The sequence below is a fragment of the Enoplosus armatus genome, chromosome 1 (genome assembly GCF_043641665.1).
Source record: "Enoplosus armatus isolate fEnoArm2 chromosome 1, fEnoArm2.hap1, whole genome shotgun sequence".
NCBI classification, from domain to species: Eukaryota; Metazoa; Chordata; class Actinopteri; order Centrarchiformes; family Enoplosidae; genus Enoplosus; species Enoplosus armatus.
In genome coordinates this window covers 2,044,269-2,063,414 of record NC_092180.1, presented here as the reverse complement: position 1 = coordinate 2,063,414, position 19,146 = coordinate 2,044,269, and the positions used below count along the sequence as shown (strand labels likewise).

The following is a 19,146-nucleotide window of genomic DNA, read 5'->3' as shown; positions in this document are numbered from 1 at the left end:
AGCTCAATGCAGAGAGCTCAGCATTTAAAGCACCTCCATGCTGCTCAGAGAAAAACAGAAACAAAAAGCTAAATACCCCCGCCCTGATTGCACAATATCACTGAACTGTGAAGAGAGACGTGGAAAGACTGGTAGGAATAAGAAGAAGGCGTATAATTGTTATGAATACCATTTGACTGATGTTGTTGATACAGTTGCTTGACAAATAGAGCAGGTCAGAGAGGTTTTATTCACTAAAGTTTCTCATTTGAAGGACAAAAAGTCTAGTAAACATTTATTAAACTGATACTTGAAATTCAGTGAACAATCAAACTGCGAAAAGGAAGCAAAATCAAACAAATTTGAGCATTTTCTAAGACAGAAAATCAAACCTTTTGACATTTGTTGACATTCAGTTGTTACGGTCACATTGTCATTGCAACCATCTTCAGAGTGCTACACAATGAAAAGGTTCCTATACACTGCAGTGATTGTGCTTAGGTTTTGATTTCCTACCATTTGCAACGAGAACAGTCCGTCTCCATGCTGCCAAAAATTCTTTGTCACACACATTATGTTTTGCTATTGTGGTTCATGGTATTCTTTTAACTGAAACCAGTTCTGCAGCTGGCCCATTGTTCTGAAACATAGCGTACATACCATTAAAGTTGGCAGGACTGTCACCAGCTTGTCCAGCCGGCCAGAAGGAGTATATATAAAGATGCTGCAGGTGGATGCGAGTGGCAGAGAACCTGGAGACAGAGGTGAGTTTGGGACATCATGGCTTCCACACTGGTGCTCCTGCTGCAGCTGCTCCTGGTCTCGCTGGCGTCTGCTTCACATCGATATGGGGGAGCCATGACGTTCACCTACAAAGGAAGAAACCCTAATGGGACACTGAGGGTGAGAGATACAACTTTTAATGATATCCAACATGCGATATAGATAATGTGTGAATATGTTGCTTATCTTATCACTTTATCATTATTATTGCTGTTGTTACTGTATATGGGTTTGATTATTCTGATAGAATATTCATTTCAGCTGCAGATTTTTGTTTTTTTACCCTTTTATTTTATAAAGCATGGAAAAAACATAAAATGCATTACAATTTATTATTATTGCAAGGCTTTTTTGCTAAAGATCTTCCTTTCTGAAATAGCAAAGCTCCCTCTGATGCTGATGTTGCTTGCATGTTGCATGTCTTAGGAACCTAAAAACCTAAAAAAACTTGTTTCACTTGGGGCTTATTTGGTGCAACATGTACAGCAACTGTACATCCAAGTTTCTTTACATGTGAGAGAAAGAACTGAATGTGGGATGGATGTAAAATAATATGGATTGCTTCATTTTTGATTCCTGCTTTCACTCCTGCTGTCGGCAGCATCCAGGGTGTCCACTGAGAGTTTAAATTATGCATTTTCACTCCAAAAAGCTTAGTTGTTCCTCACAATCAAGACACGTTAGTTAGGTTAAGGTAAACCCTAAATGACTTGATGTTGTAAAACCTAGTTACAGGATATCTGACATTATAGACGGCTCTGGGTGACTTTGATGATCTTTTGACTGTAATTTAATTGAGGCTGTGCTTGTACCATTATTATTGTTATCATTATGGCTTCCTTCTCGTTGTCTGAACCTTATTCATCTCAAGATCGAGGAGTGACTCCACTGACATATTATTGATTTCATGATTTTAAAGAACCTAAGCATTTTATGACTAAGACATGGCCTTTAGCCACATTTGTTGTTGTTGATCAAATGATCAAGACAGATAAACAGCCTTCAGTGACATGAACTGGGGTGTTTACAATATATACTGAAATGTAATTTACAAAAATGTCCTCAGCTTCAGTAGAGCAACCATCTCTAACTGCACAATTACTTAATTTGATCTTCCTCCACAGGTGGTCCTTCGCAACAGGGCAACCTTCGATGGGTGTCAGTCCTCCCACAACTGGTATTGTAACGGCGGCAACTGTGGCAGAAGTGGCAGTAGTCAGAGAGGCGTACTTGACCGGAGCACCAATACACCACAACGTAACAACCAGTGGTGTGAAACTGAAACAGTCAGCACAAGAAATGTCCCGAGTGACAAACCTTTTCAAATGAGGTGAGCTTTTTGTTTTACTTTCGTCACATTGATATTGTTGTCTTATGGATTATGTATTATTTGAGTAAAGTTTGTGAAGCATCATCTTATTCATCAATCCTACGTAAAGTCATCCAGTTGCACACAATTGTACCAGCTTTTCATAAAAGTAGCAGTTGCTAGACGAGTGTTGTTTCCTCACACACCAGGGCAGCGAGCTGTTGTTGGATCCGTACGCGTAACTCGGTCAGTAGCTGGAGACTCCTGACTTACGTGGATTTGGGAACAAGATCTGACACTGGAAAACCAAACAAATCACCAGACGTTGCCATTCTACCTTTCCTACGGTACGTGCCCTGCAGTTAGCACGAAACACTCATGCTAACCTCTTATCATTTTGTTGAAGAACGTGTGGACAATGTCCTGCTTCAGCCATCCTGAACATGCATGTTTGTAATTGTGCCGATTTGACCTTTTCGTGTAAAGGATCCTTGGCAGAGGATTGTTACTGACTCGTGTTCATATGTCTATTCAAGAGTTCCTCAGAACTGCCCACGGACATACAAGCTGATGTCCTTTGATCCTGATGGTGACAAAGTTCGATGCAGATATGGAAATGCCATAGGTACAGAGTGCGGCTCGTGCAGCCAGCCTTCAGGCTTCCACTTAGATCAGGTTAGTTGAAAAATCTATTTCCTAATACACAGTAAAATACTGGGTTGATGCTTTGCCTCATTTAACTACTAACTGTTCACATCATTAGGCCTCTTGCACGTTACACTATCAAAACTCGTATGCCGACTCCAGAGTTTATGGATTTGAGATGGTGGTGGAGGACTTCCCGCAGGGGAGCATCACTCTGACCTACAGTGACGGATCCCGATCCCGCAGAGCTCCACTGACTGCGAGGAGAAAGAAACAAGCAACCACCTGGCCTCCACCGACTACCGCAGCACAAACCACATCCCCATGGTGGTGGCATACCACAACCCCATCGTGGTGGCATTACACAACCCCATCGTGGTGGCATAGCACAACCACAGCACCAACCACAACTGCAGTACCAACCACATCCCCATGGTGGTGGCATAGCACAACCCCATGGTGGTGGCATAGCACAACCACAGCACCAACCACAACCACAACTGCAGTACCAACCACAACCACAGCAGCAACCACAACTGCAGTACCAACCACAACCACATGGTGGTGGCATACCACAACCCCATGGTGGTGGCATAGCACAACCACAGAACCAACCACAACCACAACTGCAGTACCAACCACAACCACATGGTGGTGGCATACCACAACCCCATCGTGGTGGCATAGCACAACCACAGCACCAACCACAACCACTCAAGCACCTACCCTCCCACTGTACACCACGAGACACCTGCGCGCCACCACTCCTCCTCTCAGTAAACTACCTTTGCAGTTCTCTTTACTTGGTAAGTCAGGTTTTACTTGTTCTCTGACCATATTTTCAATGAGCCAATCCACACTTAATCACACTGGGTTGAAACGTTCATGCGTGTTGCGACTCCTTAATGTAATATTTCCCACCATGAAAACCATGTCTCTACAAAACATCAACTTTTCATCTTTATGACGATACATTTTTCATATAATCCAGTGGGAGTTAAAAAAGATAATTTAGCCTAAGAAGTGGGAACATTTCCTCAACCTATGAAGGAACACTTACTTTAGTTTATCTGAAAAATATTTAATCCGTACATTTGGAGATGCTTGGTCTTCACTGGACAATGACACTGGTTTGAATGAAGTTGTGGTTGGGAAATAACGATTTGTTTATTTCTTACTTATTTAGTGGCCTGAGTTTAGTCAACCCCTTTAAAAAGCTTTTAAGTTTTGATCCATAGACAGCGGCACCGTGGCAGTTTTCTCATAGGTATTGATTACTTACTGCACTTTGGAATTTAAATGTATTGTTTAACTCCAGTGGACCCAGCTGCTCCTTCATGTCAGGAGGGTCTCTACCTGCCGAAGTTTGTGCACCCAACACCTGACAATGGAGCACGCATCCAAGCAGAGGTCAACAAAGAGGTGGAGATCAGAGTCAAAGCACGAGCTACATACGCAAGGTAAGTGACAACCAACGTGATCGCTGTGGCAGCAAATCATTCTCATCATTTCAGCAAGGTAACATCAGCAGCAACGAGGAGATATTTTTTGCTTTGCTACAGAATACATGATATGATCATCAGCGGGCCACTGAACGTCAGCAAGCACAGGACCACACATGACGAGTTTGTCATTAGGTGGAAGCCAGCTGCAGATGACCTGGGAGATCATTACCCCATCTGCTTTGCTGTTGAAGCAGTGACAGGGTGAGCCATGGGTTCATTTCCTTTACGACAGAATGAGTGTGTGTAAAACCACGATTTAACTCTTAATACATTTTGCAGATCTGCTGTTACCATTGGTCAGTCCACACAGCACTACCATCACCACCCCACCCCGTCCTCACAGTAAGTAACATCCATCTGTCTTCAGTGTTGATGTTTAGGAAAATACATTTAACAAGGCAGAGTTCACTGCTCATGCTGTAACTGAGCCTGAGAGATGAAAATTAAGAAAGCTATGAACAAATGAAGGACCCATCAAGAAAATCTGGTTAAAGTTATGTAACAGACAGACAGAGAATCATATTTAAAAAAACAGCAGCAAGATGAAGGAATGCCGCTGAGCTATTGGGTAGAAGTGATCAGCTGACAAACAGCTGATGTGTCACTTGATGCCCCAGACAATGGCAGCAGGACATCATGAGAGAGCACAAGTGAGAGGAGTGAATGCAGGATGGTATGATGCTTCACTGCTCTCCTCAGTTAAAGTGTCCAATCAGTGTTGACTGGTGCTTTTCAGGTCCGGCATCTATCAGTCCGACATGAGGTGTGTTCTGGTGGACATCGGGAAGGAGCAAGGTGAGGCTCAACGCTACTTTAATGTCAACATTTTGTAGCGTAACTGAAGCTGTAATGGTGTGTGTTTTCACCAAATATATTGCACGCTCAGCGCCACATATTGGCTACACCTTGCTACCAAACCACCAAGGTTCTTTATTCATACTAACTGAAACCTGAATCCCTGCAGAGCTAAAGCACATTTGGAAAGAAAGTTCATTCTTTTTGGTGTAAACACAACTTAAAGGGGCCCTGTGGAGTTTCCTTGTAAACATACTAAAGTGAGCTGAGTGCATTTCCTTCCTAATAAAACAATGCTGCATTGTTTACATCCATGTTTACTAGCTAGCAGTCTCTTCTTCACTGTCTTTGTTGGTGCATATATATATATATACACACACACCTGTATAAAGTGTGCATGCGCTGACCGTGCATACATGCAGCCTGTTACAGTCGAAGTGGAATCTCCCCCTGGGGATCAATAAAGTATTTCTGATTCTGATATATATACATATAATAAACACCTAGGCATACAACATATATCAATATAAATCAAATATTATAAACAGTATGTGTATAAACTACTATACTACTGCATGAAGCAACATATTCAGGTCATTTCATGCAGAAAATATGCGGTTTTCAGCGTAACGTGTATTTTGTTTTAATCTCTTGCTCTAGTTAAAGCCAATGTGATCTGCAATCAGTCCTCAATGATGGTAGAGGTTGAGAAGTCTTTACTCTCTGGACTCCATGAGGATCATTTGCGGCTCAATGACCCCACCAACATGGCCTGCAGCCTCCAGACGCACTCCAACAGCACTCACGTCATCGCTGTCGTCCCCCTCAACGCCTGTGGCACTCAGATCGAGGTAACGCAGGGCCATTTGTTTCATTAGCCGCCGTGCTCCTCTCTCAGTTACTGGTGTTTTCTTTTCATTAGCAGTACGAGGACTGAATACATAACCTTGTACTCTGCAGGAGGATGATGACAACCTCATTTTCAAGAATGAAATCACCACGGTGGACAACAAAGCAGACCTGATCACCAGGAAACACCTGCTGGAAGTGCAGTTCTACTGCCAGTACCCCAAACGGGGAAACATGACACTGGGCTTCACAGCACACAGGAAGAACGTCACAGTGTGGGAGAAAGGCTTCGGCAAGTTCACTTACCAGTTTGAGTTCTATCCCAACAACCGATTCCAAACAATGATTGATCCAAATTCATACCCTCTGGAGTATGACATAGGGAGCAGGATTTACATGCAGATAGAGGCCACCTCTTCAGTCAACAACACCGAGCTGTTTGTGGAGTCCTGCAGAGCTGCACCATATGACAACCCGAACTACAGGCCAACCTACTCCATCATTGAAAATGGGTATGCATGAGTACACCCCCTAGTGGCAACAGGGGACACAACAAAGTGTTTGTAAAGATTTGTTGTTTGCTTGTATTTGAGAGGCTTGTAACTACATTGCCCACAGGTGTGAAGGAGAGTGAATGGTTGTCTGTCTGTCTGTCTGTCTGTCTGTCTGTCACCCAATGTTTGCTGAGATAAGCCTCACTTCTAATAAAATTAAAATCCTGTCTTTCACGTCTGACCTTAGAGACCACGTAGAATAGATAGAATAATACCTCTGCCTCTATGATGGCGTCCATTGTAAGGCACAGAGTTACAGAGGAAACATTTCTCGTGTTTTTATTTCATAGGTGTAAAGTGGACTCGACCGTTCAAGTCTATTCCCCCGCCCACGAGAATCAATTCAAGTTCAGCATGGAGGCCTTCAAGTTCATCGGCTTGCACGACCAGGTGAAAAATGGGACTATGTGGTTAGACTGGAGCAAGTGACTGTAAATGTCTCTGTGATTTCCTTTTTGTTACCTAATGCACACTTGGTGGTGCAGACAGGTTGAATTCCTGCAGACAGTCAACACTAACTGTCATAGACCTTCATCAGGCCTCAAATTCATCATGTGAAACAACACATCTTTATACAAAAGCCATGTAGAAGCAAAGTGGAGCGGAGGTTTGATCTTTTATGTGGGATCTCAATACAGCTAGAAGAGACAACGGTATGTCTGCTGATATAATGACACCGTGTTCTGATGTATTCAGGTGTACATCAGCTGTTCAGTCCTGATGTGTGAAGCCGGGGAACCCAACACCAGGTGCTCGAAGGGATGCATGAACTCCACGTGGCCAATCGGTCACCGTCACCACCGAAAGAGAGAGGCTGTCACAGAGACTGGAAAGCACCTTGTTTCCCAGGGTCCCCTGCGCTTAAGGAGGTCAGCAGAGAGCACCAGAAGCTCAGGTATAAAAACAGGGAGTGTTTTCTCAACAGCACACTTGCCTTGTTTGAGTCCCAGTTAGACTTCGGACAAGATCTAATTCAAATTGTGCTTCTCTTTTCTCCAGTGACGAGCCTGAATCTGAACCTGGTGTTCATCGCTGGATGTCTTCTTGCAGCCGTTGGCATGATCAGTGCAGTGGCCATGTTCAAAGCCAAAATGTCAAGCGTCAAATACCAACCTCTGCCTGTGTTTGAAAATTAAGACAGCAGCGTGAGCAGAATATCAATTCCGTATTGATTACATTTGAATATATGTGATTATTTTTGTGATCACATATTGCATGTTCATGTATCTAATGACGTGCACATTTAAATGAATGAGTTTTATATTAACATCTTCAGAAATGTCTATATCTATATAAGATGAAAGAGGAAATAATTCAGGGAGGAAAATAAGGAAGTTTTAGCTGCCGGGTGATTGTTCACTTGTGGTGTTTACGGTTGTAGGATCCCATGTAGCTTTACAACTGCTTCTGCTATTACTGTGTGTATTAGAGTATGATTTAAAACAAGCGTCTTCATGTCTTGATTGATGTTTGTAGTTCTATCCAATCAAACTTGCTTAATGGATCAATAAAAACATATATTCTCTTACACATATGTTTGCTACTTTAATTCTCTTCCTCACACACACACACACACAGACACACACTTCTCCCAATATACATTTTCTATAGTTTTATGTTTCTAGTAAGTAAAAAAAACACTATCTTGAATACTTTGCTGCTGCTGACGTTTCATAACCAACAGAATGATCACAACTGCAATAATCTGTGTGTCATGGAAGCTTGTAAACTGTAAAAGGTGTACAACTAAATTGTCACAATTGTAGTATTGCCGTCTGAAAATTATCATTTTCATTATCAATTAATGTGATGCTTATTTTCTCAGTCAATCGTGTGGTCTACTAAATGTGAGAAAATTGTGAAGTGACGTCTTCAGATTGCTTGTTTTGTCTGATCGACAGTCAAAACCCCACAGACATTCAATTCACTATGCTATAAAACAGGGAGAGGCTGGAACCAGAAATGTTTGGTGGATTTAAATGACTTGAATAATTGATTAATTAATTATTAATTATTGGGGTGCTACCTTTGAGAAAGAACATCATATTAAAAGACAGCGTTTTAGAGATGCAGATTGTCTTAGATGACTTTTCAAAAAAACATTATAACTGCAGTCAGTATCAGGGGTTCATAAGTTTAAGTACACCCCCATAAGAAGTGTTTAAATTATTTTTATACTATTTTTACACTTGCATAGATTCCATCACATGACCAACAGGTCACTTACAGATTTTATTTATTTTCCAGTTTAAGGGTCTGCATTGTTCAATGTCTTCTCCACACTGTCAAGAAATGTGTATTTATGTAATTTGTTGTTGGCTGAAACGTGAAATTTAAATATCCCCAAATCCTGGAATCAGCGTTGATACACCACAAGATGGCGCAATTATTCTCTTTACTGTGACATCAATTATCAGCAATCGTATCTGCCACAGCAGAATGTAGGTCACACAGTTAAATGGTTAAATTATTTTTAATGCTAAACTGAATGTATGAAAAAAATCAAAGCCCCTTGACCCATCAATCCCTACTCACGCATAGTTTGTTTGGTGTAATTTAATGATTTGTAGGGCTGAATTAAGACGGATTTTCTTTAGTTATTTCAACGGTAATCCAAAGGGAAATTTTGTTTTCAGTCATTAAACTGTGTGTTTTGATGGGAGGAACTTAGTGTAGGAGGATATATACAGTGCAATAATTACACAAAATGCACTATGAAATTAAACAACAATGACAACATGTTTAGTAGGTTTCGTGTTATATGTACATGCTGATTTATATGTTGTAATTGTTGGTATACGACAGACTACATTAGGTTATATACCTACATAATTGATTATTCCATTTGACAGTATGCTGGCAGTGGATGTAGTCGACCTCTGTGACATTCATCATTCAGACTCATGTGGCCACTACCTAAAGAAAAGTAATGTTGGATGTAAAAATGGTGCTTTCAGTTTGTAGTTTTTGCTGTGTGGATGTACCTGAGTGAAGACTCGGATCCCTGCAGGAACCGAAAGTGCTGCTGCTTCCCCCTTCCTCCTGTTGCCAACCTGGGAAGCGCTCTCTTCCCGTGGACTACCAGGCTAATGAAAAGTGCTAGCGACACAGAGCCCACCATTGGCTGTCCCGACTGCCGAGACTGGCAGGCAGTGGCGACAGGGAAGGACCGGACCCGCGGACCTTTTGGGGGAAATACCGAGAGAACACCTGAAACTCGGACAGAAACCAGGGGAATATAAGTTTAACTTCTACAGTTTGGATTTCCCAGACGGACCAAAACGTCGCTAACGTTCAACGTTAGCTGGAAGTTTTCGAGTCGAGCAGTGATGTGGTGACGCGACTCCACCGAATCGACGGGAAGCTAACGTTAGCTGATGCGCTAACGTTTACTTGATAGATTAATCATTTCAGTATAGCTTTGTAGACTTACTTCGGGCTTTTTAAAACTCCTTTTAGTATTTTTGATAATGTAAGATAGATAGTTATGCGAGATTGTATCATGTTGTCTACTTTTATACGAAATAGGGCTTATCTTTAGATAACTAGCTGACGTTATCTTAGCTAAGTTAGTGAATCAGACTAGCAAGCGTTAGCTACCTAGCTGGCTAGTGGCTAACGTTGGCTAGCGGTCGACTTTAAACTGACTTCAAGCCAAAGAACTCTGCTTCAAATTAGCTAACGCTAGCAAGGCTACCACTGTTTCCACGTCACCTAACTGTATCATCACATGTCTGCCTGTTATGAAATGTTATTTTCGGCGTGCTGAACTTTATGGCCATTTGTTTTGATGGGCAAAGAAAGACACTTTACTTCCAAATCCAGATATGCAATCATCGAATCACCAGCTTACTTAATGCTAGCTTGCTAACATTGAGTTAGCCGGCCAAACTTGGAATACTGCCCCCTGCTCACTTTATGTGGGTTTAGCTTTGAGGCCTTTAGGAAATATCCCTTTTTTTCCACCGAGAAGACCCTTTTTCACAGCCTTAATGCATCCCGGCCTCTCAGTGGAAATTAAATGAGTGACTCTGGATATTTGTGAAGCTTGACAAGGTTGTAACATACAAGTGGAATATCTGGACTTTGTTGACGTTTACCCGGCATCATAAAATAACGTGGATTATAAAGGCATCTGGAATAACGTTATTCTTCAAAGGTGAGATACTGACGGACGTGAACACGAACCAATTTAAAGCAGAAGTGAAACTTTTGTGTTAGAAGTGACAGACAATATTCTCACATGTGTTGTGTGTGACTGCATCATAGTGGATGACACTGATTTGTACATGTAGATGCAGATTTTGGCTTAAGCTGCTCCATGATCATACTTTATTCTCCATAATGAGAGCCGTAATTGACAAAGTCAAACTTATTTATAGTTAATATTTGATTAGTTTGATACTTGCAAATGCAGTCATAATTATTCTTCATCTTAAATGAGTTACAAGTGGTGATGCCCTCAGTCTGCTGTCATTCCTGATTTGAGTTTATCCCTGTATCACCTCTGTCTCAGGTAAAGAAATACTCCAAAATGTCTCCTTTAATAAGTGGTGAAAGAGGTCCTATCTGTTTAAGTGTCCTGTCCTGCCTCCAGATCGTGGTTTGTCATCTTTACTCTTTGACGAATGGGATGTTTGTGCTAAGTTACACTGGACCCACCATCTGTCACTCCCTCTCATGGATGCTGAGTGACCCTCCCCCTCATAAACATTGTTGAGCCTGAGTGGCTTGACCTGGATATGGAGCGTTGGTTTTGTATTTTGCTTCTGATAAATTAGGTTAAGTTTGTCTCTCTCCAAGAGAAATAGGTTTTATCACCTGAAACATGCAATTTGTAATTGTAATAATTAAGGATGACAAATGGAATTTTGTCTGGTTAATTCACATGTAACAGGTATGGTCCAGCTCTTGAACACAGGTGTTGGAGGATACACTTGAGTGTTGGTGCCCTGAACCGAACACAGTGGTTTTTCAAATGGCTTTTGGCATCTCAGGCGATGCAAAGAATAAGATGAAGTTCCTCCTCGACCTGTTCTTATTTGTAAATTGTTGGTCCTTGTAGGTATGTTAAATCCAGCTCACATGATTCTTGGCTTTTTGTCTAGCAGCCTGTCTACAGGACCTAAGCTCCTTGGTGTGGAGAGTGGCTCTAATTCCCCAGACCTTCCTGCCCAGCTGTTGTTAGAAGCAACATTACTCAACAAGCAGACAACACAGCTTTCTTAGTTGCCTGTGATTGATTTAAGGCTCTCTGTTCTTTTCTGAACAGTACCAATGTTGGTTAACGTGACTGTTTACTCTGGGCAAGTATATTCTAGTAGTCGTCAACCATTAGTAACAATCGGTAAGCAGGTTCAGCTGATTTGACTGTTTTCCGTTCAGTTTAGTTAATATACAGTTGTAATGGCCAATGTGTTGGTGTCTGCAAAGTATGCAGATTAAATGACCATAAACACTATTTAGCCAATTCCAAAGCCTGATTTAAAACCACTTGAATTTAGAATTAAGCCCCAATGTTTTGTACTGCTGGTTGAGCTGTATATTTAAATGTATTAATAGCTTTGGGGCAAGAATGTGTAACTTTGATCCCACAAAATCATTTGGTTACAGTCATTATTTTTACACTTTCTGGTGTACGTTGGTATGGCTTTTAAGGAGGAGAATTAATGAAAATATCCAAATTCTGGTTATGGCAGACATTAGGCAATCCCAACTAATACAAACTGAACCCTCCATGGACAGGAGTAATATTTTAGAGGGAATTTAATTTGTGGTCTGACCTTTATATAGGAAGGGATTTATGGGAAATGCTTTGGTTTATTGTGTATGAATTGCAGGAGATGTCCGTGACGATGGGTCTTTTGGGTGTGAGATTTGACCCTTTTGCAGCAAACTACATTGGAAAATTTTAATGTTAAAGCATCCTTCAGAAAGAAGATCTGGGTTATGCAGGATAATCCTTTGACTTCACTGTGAATGTTTTCAACATTGTCACTGTTTTTGCTGTATATATTATTGCCAGGGAAGCATTGGATGAACTGACCCTGACAGTACCTTGTGTAGGAGAGAGGATTAGTCCATTGCAAAAGACCTTTTTCACAGCAGAAAAACGCAGATGTAGTCAATAACATTTATAACAACTGCATTCCATTTAGATTTCCAGGGCACTCCTCTTGTGCTTGCTGGTTAACTGGAATGGCTTGCTGGGACACTTAATGGAACTGAGCCATTGTTAATGTCATTGATTCCACTTATCTGTACAATTTGGATGTCTCTATACTGAAGTGTTGCAGTTCACCACGGCTGTTTATAATTGTTCATAATTCTCTTCTTCCGTCTAACTCCAAACTCTTTGTTCTCCTGCTGTCTCCTTCGGCCCTACTCTGTCCTGTCCAAACCATGGTTGTAGATGATGTGCGAGGTGATGCCCACCATCAGTGAGGCTGAAGGGCCCGGCGGGGGAGGCGGCAGCGGTCGTCGGGGCTCTGGCTCCCCACTGCAGTCGGACTCCGAGGGTCACTTTGAGTCGCTGATGGTGTCCATGCTGGAGGAGAGGGATCGTCTTCTTGACACTCTGAGGGAGACTCAGGAGAATCTGGGCCTGACTCAGGGCAAACTGCACGAAGTTAGCCATGAAAGGGACTCACTGCAGAGACAACTTAACACTGCTTTGCCACAGGTAAGTGACAGAGACCTTTTGCATTTTTCACAGAAAACCCAGCTTTAGAGTTGGATGATATGATGGTGTATACTGTGAGAAGATAGAGATTCATCAGCTGCCTCGCACTTAGCTGTCCTACAAAACTAAAATACCTGTCAAGTCTCACCTTGATGCGGTCAAGACCCACTTTTACTGTCTGTGCTGGCATTTTATTCATCATTAACATTTGTAATGTAAAAATGTCACCACGTATTTAAATAGAAATATACCTTCCTGCATGGCCTGCATGCCTTGCTGTGCGGTCAGCCAAATGTGTCAGTCTCACGTTTGGAAGACATCTCTTACAGATCTTTGGCTCCCACAGTAGAGAAAGTAATATCAGAGCCTGGTATGGTTTTGGGAGTTCTATGGCCGACTGATTGCAAGGTTCAATGGGGTGTGCACAAATGCAAATTAGGGCTACCATGGTATGCTATAAGGCATTTTACGGTTGAATTGAAACAAGCAGTGCTCATTTTTCACGAGTCTCGTCTAATAAATAACAAAATGACCGATCACAATCATTCTCAGTGTAAACTTAAAATGAGTCAAGAAGATGAAGAATACTACATCTGACAACACAACATATGAGAAAGTATTTTTGTTTTAACAATGATGAGGAGTAAAAACACATGTAAGGTGACACTATTGCAATGTATTTTGCAAAACGGGTAATAAAAATAACACTAATGAGGTTGTCATAGCTGTGCTTCTGTTTGTACTATTTGCATAATGTCGAGGGAATCGTGATCTCAACTTTGTTTGCAGGTCTCTGTTATATTAATGACTCATGTTTCTGCCCTCTGTGGTCTTTATATTTAAGACAAAGGGATCAGGTTTCCAGTTTTTAATTATGCATAAGAGGCTAGTAATGAGTTGAGCATTGTTGTAGTTTTGGCTGAATATGCATCCAATATATAAAGTTGCCACGCTGTTTATTTTCAGGGTTTGTCTCACATTTTATTAGATAAGTAATTGTTAGGGTTAAGGGCGTGCAGACTGTGAGCGATCTCAGCTCAGAATAAGACAGATGACAGATCAGGTCTGTAGATTGTGAGGGACCACTGCATATAGAAAGCAGAGCAGATTATACAGTGTTCTCTCTGTGGTTCCCAACCTTTTTCTTAAGGGACCCCTATTTTACCACTGTATATACACCGACAACCCCCAACCCACCCACATAAAAAGGGGGAAAAGTAACCTACTTAAACCTAAATAGTGAACTTAATACCTGCAGGAAGTTTGTTTAAAACCAGCAATTTGTATAAAATTCTGAATAGACTATTTCCTGTGGATATTGCAATGTATCAGACGGTTTTTCCTTATTTCCCGTATTTTAAGAACAGAATTCTATGTCCATATTATGATTTTATCTTTTAATTTCACTATCACACATACGATTTAATAGTTGAAGCCTGGCTTTATAATAAATAAACAAAGATATAAACTTCTAACCCTTAAATTTACTCGTACCCTCTTGATGGGGGTCAGGACCCCCCAGGTTGTGAACCACTGCTCTAACTTTTCAGACGGTAAGAACTGATGTTTAACACACTTGTGGGATGCCTTTCTTGCAGCTCTGTGTTGTACATCTAACATCAAAACATTCAGACACTGTTAGGACTCTGATCCATTCAGTTGACATTTAATGTAGAAATAAATATGTAAAGCGTTCACTAACATTCACAAAAGCTATTGTGTTTATGGATGTTGATTTAATGGCAGCATTGCTTGATGGCAGGTGGATGGCACTTTGCATACGCTGCACAGTGTCACAATTATTCATTGTTTCTCAAATGTGCATACATACAATTAACACTAAGGTTGCCAGTTTGTTGATCCCAAGAACAGATTGATTCATTTAATCTGTCAAAATACATGAAAAGTACAAAAAAAAGCAATTTACTGAACTTGGCAAATCAGTTGTCGTAAGCTATAGACAATGAATCAAGGATTTATTCAGGCTAAAAAGCTAAAGATATTAAGGCTGTAATCCTGTCGACAGAGGGCCATCTCACAAACATCCACGTTTTGGCTTTTATAACTTGTTTTTTGTTTCATTCTTTTAAGCTTTGAGGGATGCAGGTGTACTTATATCGGATCAGAATGATCAAAATCATTGACTAGCATAATTGAAAAGTTTTTAATCCCAATATAAGTTTTGTTTTTTTTAGCAAACTGCCTATAGAGGTGCTTGTTATCACTTTGTTGGGATTTGAAGTCAGCGTAATAGGTAATCAATTACCATAAATCTACTTCTGTCTGTATTTCAGCTTCCACTCTGTATATTCATCTTGTCTTCCTTTTGTTCATCATGTATCTGAGGCCTTCGGTCAGATTGAAGCACCTGAGTTCGTGTGTGCATCCATGTGTGTCTGTACGTGTGCATGCATGCTGCTGCTTATGCTGATGTGGTGTTGTCAGCTGATCATCTGGCTATCTGCCAAGCCTCCTGGGATTTGTATCTGGAAGGCAAGAAAAATCCAGCTGTTAAAAAAAGTAGAAGCACTTTATATGCTGTAATCTGGTGTTAATACACTATGTATCATCCTTTTGTTTTCGGTGCAGTTTGCTTGTAAATCTCCAATCCTAAACTCATTTATGGGTGTTTTCACATAATTCCACTAATTGATTAATTACATTATGTAACCATTAATATTGTATAATGTATGAATGTGTTGATAAGATGTAAGGAGTACACAGAGGACGATATACTGTCAGAACTGTCACCTTTGAAAATTTGAAACCTTGTATTGCATGTTTTGCCTGTCTATTGCTGGAGTAGCTGTAACTTTAGCTCTAGTTGTCTTTGCCCTCTTGTTTTCATCCCTTACGGACGAAAGACTAATGAAAGCATCCACATTTTAAACTAGACTCTAACTTGGCCGGGGACTCTCAATTTGTAGACTTCCTTTAACAGTGGAAGAAATGACGGTGGCAACAACCCTTTTCAAGTAGGATTCATTTTAAATGAAACATGTATATGCCAAAGGGAAATCAAGAACAACACAAAACAAAGCGGGAACAGCAATTTACTATCAGCCTGATGACCTCGAGATACATTCCTAGTAACCTTAAGTGGAGTGAAATTGGAGCCTTCTTGGACTATTGCGTTGGAGAGAGTCTAGGTCTTCAGGCCAGAGTAGGTAGGTACAGGGGAGGTACAATTTTCTCTCTTGTTCCCTCCCTCCTGGTGAGAGTACCCTTCGACTGGAATGCACAAACATTCCAGAGCAGCTTGCTCACACGTCAACAGCCTTTTCAAACTTCAGCAGTGCCCTGTTGGATGCTGCCTATTCGTTCTGTTTTTTATTATTTTATTCTTTTTGTAGTATGCGTTTGTGTGCAGGCCAAATTGGTCTGACGCTCCCACAATCAAATGTCATCCTGTGGATAGTTCATTGACTTCAGTTTTAATGTGTGCACCAATTTTAGGGCCCACATGTTGCGGCAAAGTCAATTTCTGTACTTCTGTGTCAGCCAAGGCTTGTAATAGTTTTGCTTGAAGTGGGCCTCGCTGGGTGTGTGTGTTTGTGTCTGCCGGCAGTGACTTTCCAGCTGTTTTCTACAACTGCTGTGAAGATTATTCAGGCAAAAGAGAAAGAAGTGGTAGTAGTTACACGCTTGGCGTTACTTCATTCACATGTTTTCCACATACATTTTCTAGCAATACTCGAGGCAACTCCTAACTCCCCATCAAACACACCAAAATGTGTCAGTTAAGTAGTCAAATTCAGTGTGAGTGAAATGAAGGAAGTGTCTGAGCATATGGATTAACACGCCTTTTCTGTCCAGGGGTGTCATTGAGCATTTGTGATGGCCATGTGTCGATGGCGTTTCCACATGGTGATGGTGATTTGTTGTTTTGGTGTGACACCTGGTGAGGGCTACAAGTAAAGTATGCATGTACGTCTTTATCTGAACAGTCTTGTTTTATCCCACATGTGAATTAAATGGAAAATGGACAGCTCTACTGATACCCCACTCCCCTAGTTGATATCATTGGTTACTGTTAGATATTTGATAAGGTGATGTGTGAGACGGCGGGACATCTTGTGTCAGTGACTGCATAGTTTAACTGTCTTTCTGTATAGACGTTTTGCACTGCTGCCTGCTGCTTGATGTACAGCAGCTTACTGTGGGCCTGACACTGTAAACTAGGCATGTCATGTCCTAGAGACTACTGATCTAAAGGTTAATGTGTAGTGCTAAAAGGGTCTTACCGGAAGATCAGACCATAAACAGTACTGCCTTTAAAAAAACGCATGGGGCTGTTGCTTCAGGTACCGGTGAGACGATGAAATACAATCCAGGGAGACTAGTTTGAGTAATGGATCCCCGGCTGTCTGTCACTCTGAGGACCCTGTAGCTTCTCATCTCAGCCAAGGCTCTGCTCTGTTCTGGTCTCACAGTGGTGGAATGAACTCCCAACTGACCATCATGTGTCACAGGCTGATAATCTACCCTTTGACACCCAATGCCAGCAAATTAGCTATTGTTCTTATGAGGTTTGAATGTACTTATTGTAATTTGATTTGAACAAAAGCATCTGCCAAATGAAAGTTATGCGATGTAAGAGATCCATCAATTTGAGGGCTTATCATCCTGGTTTCAATTATTTTATCTCCACAATCTTGAGGCACACAGGATAATAACACCATCAGGATTGTGTGCTGGAATGTAGTTGATTGGCCAACGCAGTGCTTTTTCATTTTAAATCAAAGTCAGGTCAGGAAGTACTGAAGATTTTGGGCCTTCAGCATTAAATTAGCTTAATAAACAAAACTTAACCTTGTATCGCTGAAAGTTTCCTGTTTTTGTTACATGCAGTAAGAATCAAAAGAGGAAGAAAATAAAGGTAGGGACCTCAGTATTTAGCATGTGGTTTGGTAAATTTGGTGTAGTAGGTAAAATTGTGGTGAGTTTGTGTGGCAAAAATCATGGGTGTAACTTGGCAGTTGTTTGTGATATTTTGCTCCTTATTTTGAAGGGACCAATTGACTGCACTAACCAAATTCTATATTCTGGTCAGTGGCACAATGGCATGAATTGAGAGTGCTCAGTGGTAAAACAGAGAGACAAAGACTGACTTGTTCCACACTGTGACATGAAAGGGACAGAGTGCAAGTGTTGCCTTTTTACCAAATGTGAGCTGAATTAGAAACTTAAAAGGAAACAGACACAAGACGAGCGAGTGAAGGACATGCTCCTCTGTTTAGTTCGGCCCAACAGCCAACTGCTTTCTGCTGTCAACTTCCTGCAAGCTTTACCCACTTCCTTTAAATCTGTACAGTAGTTGCCTGCAGGAATGCATGATGTTATATTTGAGGAACTGATTATTTTAAGGTCATCACTGTGTCCAGGACTACTGTCACCGCTTAATACATCTAGATCAGTATACAGTCTTAATGATATTGTCTTTGGCAAACCAGGTATCGTACAGTAGCTGACACAAGGCACCAGTTTATCACAGTCTCTGGAGCTTCACTCACACTGTTCAACAAACGTCATTTGTCACACAAAAATAGTGTGGATACATTTAATTCAGCAGAAAGCTCCTAGTGTTAACTATTCCAAGGCTATACTGTATACTTCCCAAATTAATAATGAGCCTTACACTGTGCTGTTATTCAGTGCGTCCCCTGTATTTCAAGATTAAGACCCAGCTGGTTCTCTGTTAAGATGGGAAGTTACTCTTTCTCTGCTAGCCCACAGAAGAAGACGCTGTCAAGGCCGGGCAGGTGATTCTTTTCTCATTGCCAATGCAACTGAAAACCGCCTTAACCTTTTTAGTGTCCACATCCCTTTGCAGTGCCTTTAGCCATGCCCGCTTTGTGTATTTCACAGTGAAAGACAGCACCTGCCTGTGGTCTGAAGCTACTAAGATAAGGACTCTTTTACTCGTCTTTTAAGTGAGGCTGTTTTCCTCTGACTCGTATTGATGGGATTTAGTCAGATATGTGCACAATGTAACATAGACTTCCATAGGCGTGGTTATTGTCAACCTCGTCAGACTTGGAAACG

The 19,146-nt window shown here is 41.2% G+C and overlaps 2 protein-coding genes across 2 annotated transcripts in view; both read left to right on the top strand.

The window, feature by feature from the left end:
• The first annotated feature begins 737 nt into the window (after window positions 1-737).
• Window positions 738-7,949, top strand: LOC139286529 (uncharacterized). The gene is made up of 14 exons (XM_070907356.1): window positions 738-882; window positions 1,887-2,092; window positions 2,281-2,418; window positions 2,608-2,746; window positions 2,835-3,522; window positions 4,035-4,176; window positions 4,279-4,422; window positions 4,501-4,563; window positions 4,958-5,016; window positions 5,677-5,867; window positions 5,977-6,377; window positions 6,710-6,809; window positions 7,116-7,314; window positions 7,419-7,949. Exons 1-14 carry the CDS (start codon window positions 760-762, stop codon window positions 7,553-7,555), a joined length of 2,730 nt encoding a protein of 909 aa, XP_070763457.1. The 5' UTR covers window positions 738-759; the 3' UTR covers window positions 7,556-7,949.
• Window positions 7,950-10,369: 2,420 nt separating this feature from the next.
• Window positions 10,370-19,146, top strand: part of ppfia1 (PTPRF interacting protein alpha 1) — a 35,265-nt gene continuing 26,488 nt past the window's right edge. The window contains exons 1-2 of the mRNA XM_070903024.1: window positions 10,370-10,578; window positions 12,832-13,101. Coding sequence (XP_070759125.1) covers window positions 12,832-13,101 — 270 coding nt within the window. The 5' untranslated portion in view covers window positions 10,370-10,578. The remainder of the gene's footprint in view (window positions 10,579-12,831; window positions 13,102-19,146) is intronic.